The sequence below is a fragment of the Acinonyx jubatus genome, chromosome A2, assembly GCF_027475565.1.
Source record: "Acinonyx jubatus isolate Ajub_Pintada_27869175 chromosome A2, VMU_Ajub_asm_v1.0, whole genome shotgun sequence".
NCBI classification, from domain to species: domain Eukaryota; kingdom Metazoa; phylum Chordata; class Mammalia; order Carnivora; family Felidae; genus Acinonyx; species Acinonyx jubatus.
Window position 1 is genome coordinate 60,115,126 of NC_069383.1, and position 15,234 is coordinate 60,130,359.

At 38.3% G+C, this 15,234-nt stretch overlaps 1 protein-coding gene across 9 annotated transcripts in view; it reads left to right on the top strand.

The window, feature by feature from the left end:
• Positions 1-15,234, top strand: part of AGMO (alkylglycerol monooxygenase) — a 383,176-nt gene that overhangs the window by 275,329 nt on the left and 92,613 nt on the right. Inside the window, exon 14 of one of the 9 annotated variants that reach the window (XM_027071998.2) lies at positions 13,619-13,639. The exons of the other annotated variants lie outside the window; for them this stretch is intronic. Coding sequence (XP_026927799.1) covers positions 13,619-13,624 — 6 coding nt within the window. The 3' untranslated portion in view covers positions 13,625-13,639. Of the gene's footprint in view, positions 1-13,618; positions 13,640-15,234 lie in introns of those variants that run through there. 9 annotated transcript variants of the gene reach the window in all.

Genomic DNA, 15,234 nt, shown 5'->3' on the forward strand with positions numbered 1-15,234 from the left:
GAAAAAATATATATTAAATAGACCCCTGATTGTGTACTGTTATAGCACAAAGTTTTGAAGATTAGAGAAAAGTAGCCTGCTTACTAGCCTATGGAGAATGAAAACAGATCTATACATATTTTTGGAATCTCCTTGAGTTTAAATTACAGAAAAAAAAACTGTTGAAAGAAGATCTTGATACTGTTTGTCTTCTTTTTTTCTATTAAAGCTTATTTTTATCGGGCAGATGTTGTCTTCTAAATTTAATAGTGATATATGACTTTTAGAAATGTTTAGATCTTTGTTATTAAATACAAACCTGTAAGCAAATTATCCACATATGTAAACTGTAGGGATGGGAATCCCTTCTTTTTCTCTCCGCACTGCTTTCTGACTACGCTGCCCCCCAAGAAAACTCCCAAGAGCTCCAGTCTTATACTTAGTTAATTTTGGACATATCTGGTCTTATTTGGAGGTGATGATGTATTTATAAACTTATGCCACCAACAGATCCTCACTATTGCTTTGTATAAGAATATATGCTACTTGGAAAACTTTAGTGCCAGATGTTTTTGGAATTTGGTATATTTTAGAATTTTGAAAAGGTGCATGTACCATGTATTATGGAACACTCCTAAGGGGGTCTGTCATAGCTCCCTGAGTCCAACCTTTTATATTTTTTGTAGCAGATTTGCTAGCAAAATCAATTGTAGTAAATTCACCCTTAATTATTTAAATGAAGAACAGATTTTTTCTGTCAATTCTTTGGTTCTATGGTCAAACAAATTTTTTAAAATACATACATACAACAGTTGGATTTTAGAGCTTTTAAATTTCAGAGTGATATATATAAAACAGAGTTGTAAAAAAATTGTACGAAAAACTCTGTTGAAGGTATCTCCATCTCTCTTCTGTCTCTGTCTGTCTCTTTCTGTCTTTTGCCAGGACAGGAGTTCAAATGAAATGAGTGGATTTAAAGTAAGAGAGTTTCCTAACAGAACTATTTCAGAAAATTTGCCATAACATTTAACTTCACATAAGCCATACGTCATTTGAACCTTAATTGATTTTAAAGACTAAAAATTGTAGCTATGTAACCTACATGCAGCATATATTTGACAATTGACCTGTAGCATGTTTTCCCTGACTACAAAAAGAGGAAAGTTTGTTGTTTTGCTTTGTTTTTCTCATTTGGAGATTGTTTTTTCAAGCTCATTTATATCCAAGCATTTACTAGGAATATATAACACTCTGCGACATCTATCATGTCATTTATTAATAGTAGTTAATTTTCTGGCAAAGACAGGGAAAACAAGAATATGAGCTAATTTGAAAAAATCTCACCTTTTATGAAATAAATTACCTCTAAGTTTATATTTAAAGCTCACTTTAAGTATTTTCCAATTATAAAAATGCAATGTGAACTTTTCAAGGCCTAGGCAGAGAGTTGATAGATTTAAAGGGTTTTTTTTTTCTCTAAATAAACTTAACCATAATTCACTTTGAACATTTCAGAGCAAAATCTCTAATCAGTTATGAAACTAGTATGAAGCACCCTGGGAAAGAAACAAATATTATAATTAATATGTAAATAAGGGACTATATTATGGCTTCTCTCTGGCTACGTGGATGATTGCGTCTTTGGCTTTTTGCAGCTTCACTAGTCTAATATATCTGGTTTTAGATTTCTCTTTTACTTATTTTGTTTAGGATTATTTGGATTTCTTGAAATTGTGAATTAAAGTCTTTTATCAGTTTGGGAAATTCTTAAGTTTTCATCTCTTCAAATGCTGCCTCTACCTCATTCTCCCCCTTTCCTGTTCTGAAACTCTAAACATCCATAAACACTTTCCTTTTATATTCTTTTGCACTGCTTTCTGTTCCATCCCCGAGCTTCCTCTCCTGTCCTCTACCTCCTGGGTTTCCTTATAGAATTTTTTTATTCTGAATTATTATTGTTATTTTTTGGGTCTTTATTCTATTTCATATGCTGTTGTTTCGTGTATATCTAATTTGCTCCAAAGCAAGACCACTGAATTTTTTATTTTACTTGTATTTTTCACTTCATTGTATCTATTTAGTTATTTGTCACTTCTTTTTTTAAATTTTTTTTAACATTTGTTGTATATTTTGAGAGACACAGAGACAGAGTGCAAGCAGGGGAGGGGCAGAGAGACGGAGACACAGAACCTGAAGCAGGCTCCAGGCTCTGAGCTGTCAGCACAGAGCCCAACATGCGCTCAAACCCACGAACCTGTGAGATCATGATCTGAGCCGAAAGTCAGACACTCAACCAACTGAGCCACCCAGGCACCCAGTTGTCAATTCTTTTATGTAACTTTACTATTTTCTGTCCCCAAACTAACACTTGGCATGTATCTCGTTTCAAATATTAAAGATCTATATTTAGGTACCCTGGGTGGCTCAGTCAGTTAAGTTCCAACTTGAATTCTGTTCAGGTCATGATTTCCCATGATTTCCTGGTTTTGTGGGTTTCAGCCTCGTGTTGGGCTCTGGCTGGCAGCCCAGAGTCTGCTTGGGATTCTCTCTCTCTCTCTCTCTGCCCCTCCCCTACTCACACTGTCTCTCTCTCTCAAAATAAATAAACTTAATTTTTTTTTAAATAAAGGGTGCCTAGGTGGTGCAATCGGTTAAGTGTCTGACTTTGGCCCAAGTCACAATCTCAAAGTTCGTGAGGTCGAGCCCCGGGTAGGGCTCTGTGCTGACAGCTCAGAGCCTGGAGCCTGCTTCAGATTCTCTGTCTCCATCTCTCTCTGTTCCTTCCCCACCCCCACCCCCCGCCTCAAAAATAAAGATTAAAAAAATTATTTAAAAATTTTTTAAAGATCTATATTTATGATCTATGTCAAATAATTGATACTTTTAAGCACCTGTCTCTTGCTTCTCACTAATGGAATCTTCTCTCCTTAAGTTTCTGGTGATCTTTTTGTGATGTATATGAAGTTTAAAGTTTGATTTACAGAAGTTTGCTTGACTCCTAGGAAAATGTCACTGTCCACCAAACAGGATTTGAAATTACCATTGCCACATCTCTAACCATCAAGATAAACTTAATTCTACCTTGAAGCATGAGATTTTCTGCATTAATGACTCAAAATCAAACTTCAGGGGATACAAAGTATGTTTACTTTGTTTCCACCCTCAGTCCTAGAATGTATCCCTTTGGGCTCCATTCTAAACTCAAGATTGACTCAACAGGGTTACTCTTTTGGCCGACTACAGACTTTGTTTTTTCTTTTTGTTTTTTTTTCCCCCTTGACTCTTCTAGTTGTTACATTCTGTGAGACAGGAAGGGTTTTGAATGTTGGATTCACTCCTCTAGATTTCTTTTCTTTCCCATTTCTTGCTTTCTCCTGTTTCTTGGTAAATCCACACTAGCATTCACTGATTCCCCCCCCCCCCCCCCCGCGCCCACCAAATATCTTTAAATTCTTTTGGCTCACTTTTTAGTAGCTTTTTTCAGGGGGTTGGTTACCAAGATTGCTCCCCAAGGAGGAAATCCCTTGGTGAGACCTCAGTAATCAACTTCTTGAAGAATGGAAATCAGTAAGGGGATGTTAGAGCAGAACCAGGCTAGCAGAGGAAGGAGGGTGGGAGAAAAGACTGCTGGAAAGAATTTGGTAATAATCAGTCATAGAATACAGTGAAAGACATCGTGGAGACCAAAAGGAGATAGAATTTTCAGAAGAGATAACGAATAACACTATAAGAATCACCAAATAGGTTGAGTGCTGAGAAAAAGGTAATCGGATTTGGTACTTAGAAAGGCATTAGAGAATCAACATGGGCCGCTTCAAGAACTGTGGCTTTAGAGTTTTCAAAGTACTAGTTAGGTAAAAAGCATATTTATCAGCTTCTATAAGAAGTCAGGTAAAGGCAAGAAAAGAAAAAAAATGGTTTCAGACAATGTAATTTTAGTCTGTGTATTTAAAATATTTTAATTGGGACTTGGAGGGAAGATGGCGGCGTAGGAGGACGCTGGGCTCACCGCGCGTCCTGCTGATCACTTAGATTCCACCTACACCTGCCGAAATAACCCAGAAAACCGCCCGAGGATTAGCAGAACGGAGTCGCCGGAGCCAAGCCAAGCGCAGACGAGAGGCCCACAGAAGAGGGTAGGAAGGGCGGCGAGGCGGTGCGCGCTCCACGGACTGGCGGGAGGGAGCCGGGGCGGAGGGGCGGCTCGCAGGCCAAGCAGAGCCCCCGAGTCTGGCTGGCAAAAGCGGAGGGGCCTGACGGACTGTGTTCCAACAGCAAGCGCGACTTAGCGTCTGGGAGGTCATAAGTGAACAGCTCTGCTCAGAAAGCGGGAAGGCTGGAGGACAAAGGGAGGGAGAGCTGCTAAGCCCCCGGACGACAGAGCTCAGTTTGGTGGGGATCAAAGGCGCTCGCCAGCGCCATCTCCCCCGCCCATCCCCCAGCCAAAATCCCAAAGGGATCCAGTTCCTGCCAGGGAACTTGCTCGCTCTGCGCAAACACCCAACTCTGTGCTTCTGCGGAGCCAAACCTCCGGCAGCGGATCTGACTCCCTCCCGCTGCCACAGGGCCCCTCCTGAAGTGAATCACCTAAGGAGAAGCGAGCTAAGCCTGCCCCTGCTGCCCCTGTGCACCTTGCCTACCCACCCCAGCTAATACGCCAGATCCCCAGCACCACAAGCCTGGCAGTGTGCAAGTAGCCCAGACGGGCCACGCCACCCCACAGTGAATCCCACCCCTAGGAGAGGGGAAGAGAAGGCACACACCAGTCTGACTGTGGCCCCAGCGGTGGACTGGGGGCAGACATCAGGTCGGACTGCGGCCCCGCCCACCAACTCCAGTTATACTCCACAGCACAGGGGAAGTGCCCTGCAGGTCCTCACCATGCCAGGGACTATCCAAAATGACCAAGCGGAAGAATTCCCCTCAGAAGAATCTCCAGGAAATAACAACAGCTAATGAGCTGATCAAAAAGGATTTAAATAATATAACAGAAAGTGAATTTAGAATAATAGTCATAAAATTAATCACCGGGCTTGAAAACAGTATAGAGGACAGCAGAGAATCTCTTGCTACAGAGATCAAGGGATGAAGGAACAGTCACGAGGAGCTGAAAAACGCTTTAAACGAAATCATAACAAAATGGAAACCACCACGGCTTGGATTGAAGAGGCAGAGGAGAGAATAGGTGAACTAGAAGATAAAGTTATGGAAAAAGAGGAAGCTGAGAGAAAGAGAGAGAAAAAAATCCAGGAGTATGAGGGGAAAATTAGAGAACTAAGTGATACACTAAAAAGAAATAATATACGCATAATTGGTATCCCAGAGGAGGAAGAGAGAGGGAAAGGTGCTGAAGGGGTACTTGAAGAAATAATAGCTGAGAACTTCCCTGAACTGGGGAAGGAAAAAGGCATTGAAATCCAAGAGGCACAGAGAACTCCCTTCAGACGTAACTTGAATCGATCTTCTGCGCGACATATCATAGTGAAACTGGCAAAATACAAGGATAAAGAGAAAATTCTGAAAGCAGCAAGGGGTAAACGTGCCCTCACATATAAAGGGAGACCTATAAGGCTCGTGACTGATCTCTCTTTTGAAACTTGGCAGGCCAGAAAGAATTGGCACGAGAATTTCAGTGTGCTAGACAGAAAAAATATGCAACCGAGAATCCTTTATCCAGCAAGTCTGTCATTTAGAATAGAAGGAGAGATGAAGGTCTTCCCAAACAAACAAAAACTGAAGGAATTTGTCACCACTAAACCAGCCCTACAAGAGATCCTAAGGGGGAGCCTGTGACAAAGTACCAGAGACATCACTACAAGCATAAAACATACAGACATCAAATGACTCTAAACCCATATCTTTCTATAATAACACTGAATGTAAATGGATTAAATGCGCCAACCAAAAGACATAGGGTATCAGAATGGATAAAAAAACAAGACCCATCTATTTGCTGTCTACAAGAGACTCATTTTAGACCTGAGGACACCTTTAGATTGAGAGTGAGGGGATGGAGAACTATTTATCATGCTACTGGAAGCCAAAAGAAAGCTGGAGTAGCCATACTTATATCAGACAAACTAGACTTTAAATTAAAGGCTGTAACAAGAGATGAAGAAGGGCATTATATAATACTTACAGGGTCTATCCATCAGGAAGAGCTAACAATTATAAATGTCTATGCATCGAATACCGGAGCCCCCAAATATATAAAACAATTACTCATAAACATAAGCAACCTTATTGATAAGAATGTGGTAATTGCAGGGGACTTTAACACCCCACTTACAGAAATGGATAGATCATCTAGACACACGGTCAATAAAGAAACAAGGGCCCTGAATGAGACATTGGATCAGATGGACTAGACAGATATATTTAGAACTCTGCATCCCAAAGCAACAGAATATACTTTCTTCTCGAGTGCACATGGAACATTCTCCAAGATAGATCATATACTGGGTCACAAAACAGCCCTTCATAAGTTTACAAGAATTGAAATTATACCATGCATACTTTCAGACCACAATGCTATGAAGCTTGAAATCAACCACAGGAAAAAGTCTGGAAAACCTCCAAAAGCATGGAGGTTAAAGAACACCCTACTAACGAATGAGTGGGTCAACCAGGCAATTAGAGAAGAAATTAAAAAATATATGGAAACAAACGAAAATGAAAATACAACAATCCAAACGCTTTGGGACGCAGCGAAGGCAGTCCTGAGAGGAAAATACATTGCAATCCAGGCCCATCTCAAGAAACAAGAAAAATCCCAAATACAAAATCTAACAGCACACCTAAAGGAAATAGAAGCAGAACAGCAAAGGCAGCCTAAACCCAGCAGAAGAAGAGAAATAATAAAGATCAGAGCAGAAATAAACAATATAGAATCTAAAAAAACTGTAGAGCAGATCAACGAAACCAAGAGTTGGTTTTTTGAAAAAATAAACAAAATTGACAAACCTCTAGCCAGGCTTCTCAAAAAGAAAAGGGAGATGACCCAAATAGATAAAATCATGAATGAAAATGGAATTATTACAACCAATCCCTCAGAGATACAAACAATTATCAGGGAATACTATGAAAAATTATATGCCAACAAATTGGACAACCTGGAAGAAATGGACAAATTCCTGAACACCCACACTCTTCCAAAATCAATCAGGAGGAAATAGAAAGCTTGAACAGACCCATAACCAGCGAAGAAATTGAATCAGTTATCAAAAATCTCCCAACAAATAAGAGTCCAGGACCAGATGGCTTCCCAGGGGAGTTCTACCAGACGTTTAAAGCAGAGGTAATACCTATCCTTCTCAAGCTATTCCAAGAAATAGAAAGGGAAGGAAAACTTCCAGACTCATTCTATGAAGCCAGTATTACTTTGATTCCTAAACCGGACAGAGACCCAGTAAAAAAAGAGAACTACAGGCCAATATCCCTGATGAATATGGATGCAAACATTCTCAATAAGATACTAGCAAATCGAATTCAACGGCATATAAAAAGAATTATACACCGTGATCAAGTGGGATTCATTCCTGGGATGCAGGGCTGGTTCAACATTCGCAAAACAATCAACGTGATACATCACATTAACAAAAAAAGAGAGAAGAACCATATGATCCTGTCAATCGATGCAGAAAAGGCCTTTGACAAAATCCAGCACCCTTTCTTAATAACCCTTGAGAAAGTCGGGATAGAAGGAACATACTTAAAGATCATAAAAGCCATTTATGAAAAGCCCACAGCTCACATCATCCTCAATGGGAAAAAACTGAGAGCTTTTTCCCTGAGATCAGGAACACGACAGGGATGCCCATTCTCACCGCTGTTGTTTAACATAGTATTGGAAGTGCTAGCATCAGCAATCAGACAACAAAAGGAAATCAAAGGCATCCAAATTGGCAAAGATGAAGTCAAGCTTTCGCTTTTTGCAGATGACATGATATTATACATGGAAAATCCGATAGACTCCACCAAAAGTCTGCTAGAACTGATACATGAATTCAGCAAAGTTGCAGGATACAAAATCAATGTACAGAAATCAGTTACATTCTTATACACTAACAATGAAGCAACAGAAAGACAAATAAAGAAACTGATCCCATTCACAATTGCACCAAGAAGTATAAAATACCTAGGAATAAATCTAACCAAAGATGTAAAGGATCTGTATGCTGAAAACTATAGAAAGCTTATGAAGGTAATTGAAGAAGATTTAAAGAAATGGAAAGACATTCCCTGCTCATGGATTGGAAGAATAAATATTGTCAAAATGTCAATACTACCCAAAGCTATCTACACATTCAATGCAATCCCAATCAAAATTGCACCAGCATTCTTCTCGAAAGTAGAACAAGCAATCCTAAAATTCATATGGAACCACAAAAGGCCCCGAATAGCCAAAGTAATTTTGAAGAAGAAGACCAAAGCAGGAGGCATCACAATCCCAGACTTTAGCCTCTACTACAAAGCTGTCATCATCAAGACAGCATGGTATTGGCACAAAAACAGACACATAGACCAATGGAATAGAATAGAAACCCCAGAACTAGACCCACAAACATATGGCCAACTCATCTTTGACAAAGCAGGAAAGAACATCCAATGGAAAAAAGACAGCCTCTTTAACAAATGGTGCTGGGAGAATTGGACAGCAACACGCAGAAGGTTGAAACTAGACCACTTTCTCACACCATTCACAAAAATAAACTCAAAATGGATAAAGGACCTGAATGTGAGACAGGAAACCATCAAAACCTTAGAGGAGAAAGCAGGAAAAGACCTCTCTGACCTCAGCCGTAGCAATCTCTTACTCGACATATCCCCAAAGGCAAGGGAATTAAAAGCAAAAATGAATTACTGGGACCTTATGAAGATAAAAAGCTTCTGCACAGCAAAGGAAACAACCAACAAAACTAAAAGGCAACCAACGGAATGGGAAAAGATATTTGCAAATGACATATCAGACAAAGGGCTAGTATCCAAAATCTATAAAGAGCTCACCAAACTCCACACCCGAAAAACAAATAACCCAGTGAAGAAATGGGCAGAAAACATGAATAGACACTTCTCTAAAGAAGACATCCAGATGGCCAACAGGCACATGAAAAGATGTTCAGCGTCGCTCCTTATCAGGGAAATACAAATCAAAACCACACTCAGGTATCACCTCACGCCAATCAGAGTGGCCAAAATGAACAAATCAGGAGACTATAGATGCTGGCGAGGATGTGGAGAAACGGGAACCCTCTTGCACTGTTGGTGGGAATGCAAATTGGTGCAGCCGCTCTGGAAAGCAGTGTGGAGGTTCCTCAGAAAATTAAAAATAGACCTACCCTATGACCCAGCAATAGCACTGCTAGGAATTTATCCAAGGGATACAGGAGTACTGATGCATAGGGGCACTTGTACCCCAATGTTCATAGCAGCACTCTCAACAATAGCCAAATTATGGAAAGAGCCTAAATGTTCATCAACTGATGAATGGATAAAGAAATTGTGGTTTATATACACAATGGAGTACTACGTGGCAATGAGAAAAAATGAAATATGGCCTTTTGTAGCAACGTGGATGGAACTGGAGAGTGTGATGCTAAGTGAAATAAGCCATACAGAGAAAGACAGATACTATATGGTTTCACTTTTATGTGGATCCTGAGAAACTTAACAGGAACCCATGGGGGAGGGGAAGGAAAAAAAAAAAGAGGTTAGAGTGGGAGACAGCCAAAGCATAAGAGACTGTTAAAAACTGAGAACAAACTGAGGGTTGATGGGGGATGGGAGGGAGGAGAGGGTGGGTGATGGGTATTGAGGAGGGCACCTTTTGGGATGAGCACTGGGTGTTGTATGGAAACCAATTTGACAATAGATTTCATATCTAAAAAAATAATAAAAAAATAAAATAAAATATTTTAATTAAATCATGATATAGTTAAATTGTAATTAAATTTCTTTATGAACAGATGATAAGCATTGAAAGACAATGCATACCAGATCAATCCTAAAATTAATCTGGCAGGACCTATATAAGAGAAATTTCTGTTAATGCTAGAAGAATGATAGTACTTGACATTTCATAGTTTCCTTAATTTTGTAATATTTAATTTCCATGAACTCAAAGATTGTCTTTTGATACTGGTTTGTGAATTAACCTGAGGTAATCATATCAGCTTATTTGATTGAACATGTGGATTAGGATTTCAAGACCAGCAAGGTGTTTTTATCTTTAATCCATTTTAAAATAATACCATTTTGAGAGAGATACTAAGTTCAAGTCTCTGTCTTTTATCAAAAGAAACCTGAACTTGATTACGATGTATAAGAATAAAACTCTCATGAGGAACAATTTTAAGACTTTATAATCTTCTTGATTTATATATAACAAAGAATAGAAGCCTTTCTGAAACACTTCCAGTGGAAATTATTCAATGGTGCTATCCATTGACTATAATTATTGTCTTTCTGGGTGGCAAATTCTCCTCTACTCTTGCTATAGCAGAAACTTGTATCAAATCACTTCTGACCTCATGTTTGGAAATGAATGAATGAATTAAAGTCTTCTGGGATATTTTATTTTACTGTTAGTAGCTTAAAAATAATGTGTTCATGTTCACTCCAATCAAGTGCCTAAGAGGATTTAACAGGTGTTTAAAATGGTAAGAAAGTTTAAGCCAACCAATAGGTTAGGAAAGTTCTCTTATTACAAGATGATATTGTACCCAGTAATTTGAGTGGAATTTGAACCTCTTCGCCTATCCCCACTCCTAATTTAATAAAGAAAACTGGATTACTCTATAATGATTTATTCTAGCCTACATTTATTTTTATGTCCCAACACTAAATATAAGTATCTGGTTTCATCTAGACATCTGTCAATGGTCAGGTTATGGATGGTTAAATAAGCTTTTACAGTGTCTTGGGATTATGGAATTGACTGCTTTTCAGGGTCATAAATACATACCTTATATATGTTGGATATAGTGCAAATCTACAATTCAGATTAAAAATAATCTTAAAGGACAAAGATTAAGTTAGTATTGATCTTACTATATTGGAATATTTCTCTGATTTGTGTGAAACATTGGCACAGAATTTACTAAAATGAAAGTCAGAGTTACTATTTTGAGTCAACATCACAAGGAAAATTTACTTGACCATTTGGGGGAAAACAGAGTTGTGAACTGGAAGTCCTTTCTAAGTACTTATAGTTTAATAACAATGCCACATGTGGATATACTTGATGCATTTCATTTTCCCTATGTCCATTCTGCCAGTTATAGAGAACAAAAGCTAAATATTCTCTTTATATGAAGACAATTTGGTTTTACTACCATGAAATTGGAGTACCATTGGCAGACAGTGAAGGATGCTATATACATGCTGCCTAAAACAATCAAATAATTTAAGTGAAATATAGTCAATAAACCTGTAAAGTAAGCTGATTTATTTAGTTACAGAAATCTACTCTGAAAATGTTTCTTCTTGAAATTTCTTTTGCTAATAATTATATTGGTAACAATGTTGAATAGTATATATGCATCTTGGTCTATTAAAGGCTTCAACATGTCTTATAGCAGAAAAAAATTTGATTTATCTTATTTTATTTTATTTTTTAATTTTTTTTTTTTTGAAAGACAGAGAGTGAGTTGGAGAGGGGCAGAGAGAGAGGGAGATACAGAATCCAAGGCAGGCTCCAGGCTCTGAGTTGTCACCACAGAGCCTGACAAGGGGCTGGAACTCACAAACTGTGAGATTATGACTTGAGCTGAAGTCAGCCATTTAACCACTGAGCCACCCAGACACCCCAAAAGTTGACTTTATTGAGATCCCTTTTGCTTAAATACCTGGCAAATAAAATGTCTTTTTCTTTTCTTTCTTTTTTTGTATTTATTATTTTTTAATTACTTAATTAACTAATTAATTAATTTTTGGTTAGGAAAAGCAGCGGTCTTGTGTGTGCAGTTTTTAGACCTCCATTCAGCCACATAAGAATAGGTCTTAGGCCTGGAATACTTCTTTCCAAGAGATAAAGAGTACACACAGACAGTACAGGGCTTATCCTTCAGTGGGTATGTCTTTCTCTGTTTCAAACTCAATGAGTACTCATTTATTTTGCTTAAGTATGTTAGTGTCTCGCAGGCACATCCTCAGCTGTCAGTATTTCAGACGCAGTGAAGGTGGAGGAGAGGTCCTTGAACCAAAGCTTAACGGGGGGCGTGCGAAGCCAATTGCCCTGCTTTAGTTGTCAAGGGAACCCACCAGCCATGCAGAACTGGTACACACTGAACCTGATCTTGCTGTCTCTCCTCTTTGTGAGTAAAAGTGTTGTTCCACCCAGTGCTTGACGGTGTTGTTTTTCTCGGCAACTCCTATACCAAGGTGCAAGGAGCAGAAGTGTTTGGATCCAAATTCCTGGTGGCTAGTGTTGTGATGATCGTTGTGATCCTCCGTGGATTTGGAGTCCTCTCCTGGCACAGGCAGCCAGTGCATGGTGTTCTACTCAGTGATATTTCTCTTAATGGTGTGTCTCAAAATCAATTCTTCTTGGAACATCATTCAGAAATTATTTCCATAGATAATTGAAATTTGACACTGGACAGGTGTTGTGACATTTGACATTTGCTAAACTGTTTAGGTATTGTGAAGTTGACCTATAATTGAGAAAATTATGAAAGGTGATGTGATGGTCTCTTTTTTACTCTATTTACTCTAAGGTTAAGGACCTTGTATATAATGGTCCTCTTTATGAAGAGCACTTTTCCTCTGATCTCAGTAACAGGTATAGTTATGTAAATTTGATGGAACCATTTCTCTCTCTCTCTAAGTTTTTATTTAAATTCCAGTTAGTTAACATATAGTGTAATGTTAGTTTCACGTTTACAATAGAGTGATTCAACACTTCCATACAACACTCAGTGTTCATCGCAAGTGCACTCCTTAATTCCCATAACCTGTTTAACCCATCCCACACTGACTTCCCCTCTGATAGCCATCAGTTTGTTCTCTATAGTTATGAGTCTGTTTCTTGGTTTGCCTCTCCTTCCTTTTTTCCCCTTTGTTTTGTTTCTTAAGTTCCACATATGAATGAAATCATATGGTATTTGTCTCTGAGTTACGTCGCTTAGCATAATGCTCTCTAGCTCCGTCCTATCACTGCAAAATGGCAAGATTTAATTCTTTTTTATGGCCAAGTAATATTCCATTGTGTGTGTGTATACACACACATACCACATTTTCTTTATCCATTCATCAGTCAGTGGACACTTGGACTGTTTCCATAATTTGGCTAATGTAAATAATGCTCCCATAAACATTGGGGTACCTCTATCTCTTTGAATTAGTATTTTTGTATTTTATGGGTAAATAACTAATAATTAGATCTCTTTTATGTAAATAGCTATTAATTTGGTAGCTAGATCTTATTTTTCTATGTGTTGGTTGCTAAATAGCTCAGAGTCAAATATGTAACAAATATCTGTAGATGATTTACTTTTCTCTTCATTTTTACTTCAGTTTTTAAATATATATATATATATATATTTTAAAAGTTTTGCTGTGTGTATAAGTTTTCTCCTGCTGCCATAACAAATTAAGACAACTTAATGACTTAAAATAACACAAATTTATTATCTCCTAGCTCTGAATGTCGGAAATCTTGGTTGGCTCAGCTGATTTCTCTGCTCCAAGTTTGACCAGGGCAAAACCAAGAGGTTGGTCTGCTAGGTTCTTATCAAGATGCTCTAGAAAATGTTCACTCAAAGCTCATTCAGGATGCTAGCATAATCCATAGCCTTGTGGTTGCAGGACTGATGTTTCCATTTCTTTGCTGGCTGTCTACTAGGGGATGTTGTTATTGCCAAGAAGCCTCACTCACTGCATTGTGACACCCACATCTCAGAACTAGCAATGACCTAGCAAATTCTTCTGATGCCTGGAATCTGATTTCCTCTTCTGCCACATTTTTTTTCTCCTCTTTTGCCTCTCATCAGAGAAATTTCATTGCTTTTAAGGGCTCAGGAGATTAGATTGGGTCCACCAGAATAATTCAGAATTGATCTTCCCCTCTTAAGTTTCATAAGATTAATTATATCTGCAGAGTCTCTTTGGCCATGTAAGATAATGTGCACACAGGTCCCAGGGATTATGTCATTGACATCTTTAGGGGGTCATTACTTGACCTACTATATTATACTTTATAAATGTTTGTTCATTATTTTTTGATATATCATAAATGAAATTTTAATAACAAACCAAAAAAAAATAGATAATTTTCCAGTGAACTGAAAAAAAGTAAGAACCTCAGATTACTTTGTATATGAGGAGAATCTCATAAAATTTTTTCTAGCTAAAATTTGATTTAAAATATAATGCAGTTATTTTCATTTTTAAATTTTAGAGTTAAAGTGACAATGAACCTTTATAAACATTAAGCATATATATTTGCCAGGTTTTTTGGCTATTTTCCCAAGTTAGTGAACAAAATAAAATCTAACTATGAATTGTATCATTATATTATCACATTGTTATTTCATTTCTCCTTACCTCTGTCCTTTGTGTTTAAGTTCCTGAAGCATTTGCTTTATTTCATCTAATTTTTAATATTTTTATGTATATATTTTTTTAATGTTTATTTATTTCTGAGACGGAGAGAGACAGAGCATGAGTGGGGATGGGGCGGAGAGAGAGGGAGACACAGAATCAGAAGCAGGCTCCAAGCTCTGAGCTGTCAACACAAAGCCCAACGCGGGGCTCCAACCCACAAACCATGAGATCATGACCTGAGCCAAAGTCAGTCCCCCAACCGCCTGAGTCACCCAGGTGCCCCTAATTTTTAATATTTTTTAAACACTTACTCGTTTTTGACAGACAGAGCACAAGCAGAAGAGGGGGAGAGAGAGAAGGATACACAGAATCTGAAGCAGGCTCCAGGCTCCGAGCTGTCAGCACAGAACCTGATGCGGGGCTTGAACTCAAGAACTGTGAGGTCATGACCTGAGCTGAATTCAGATGCTTACTAGACTGAGCCACCCAGGTGCCCCTGTTACATTTAATTTTGTAATTACCGGAACCATAAGTCCTTTTACTCTCTACAATATAGGTACATCTGCTAGCAAAAAGTGTCTGTCCTTTTCAGGAAGCCTAGCTGTTAAGATGTCGGTTTTTAAGGTGTTGTTTTTTTTTTTTTTTTTTTCTGACAAAAGTAAGATAAATCTGAGCCCAGCTGCTTACTACTTTTAGCATATTTGAGTACTA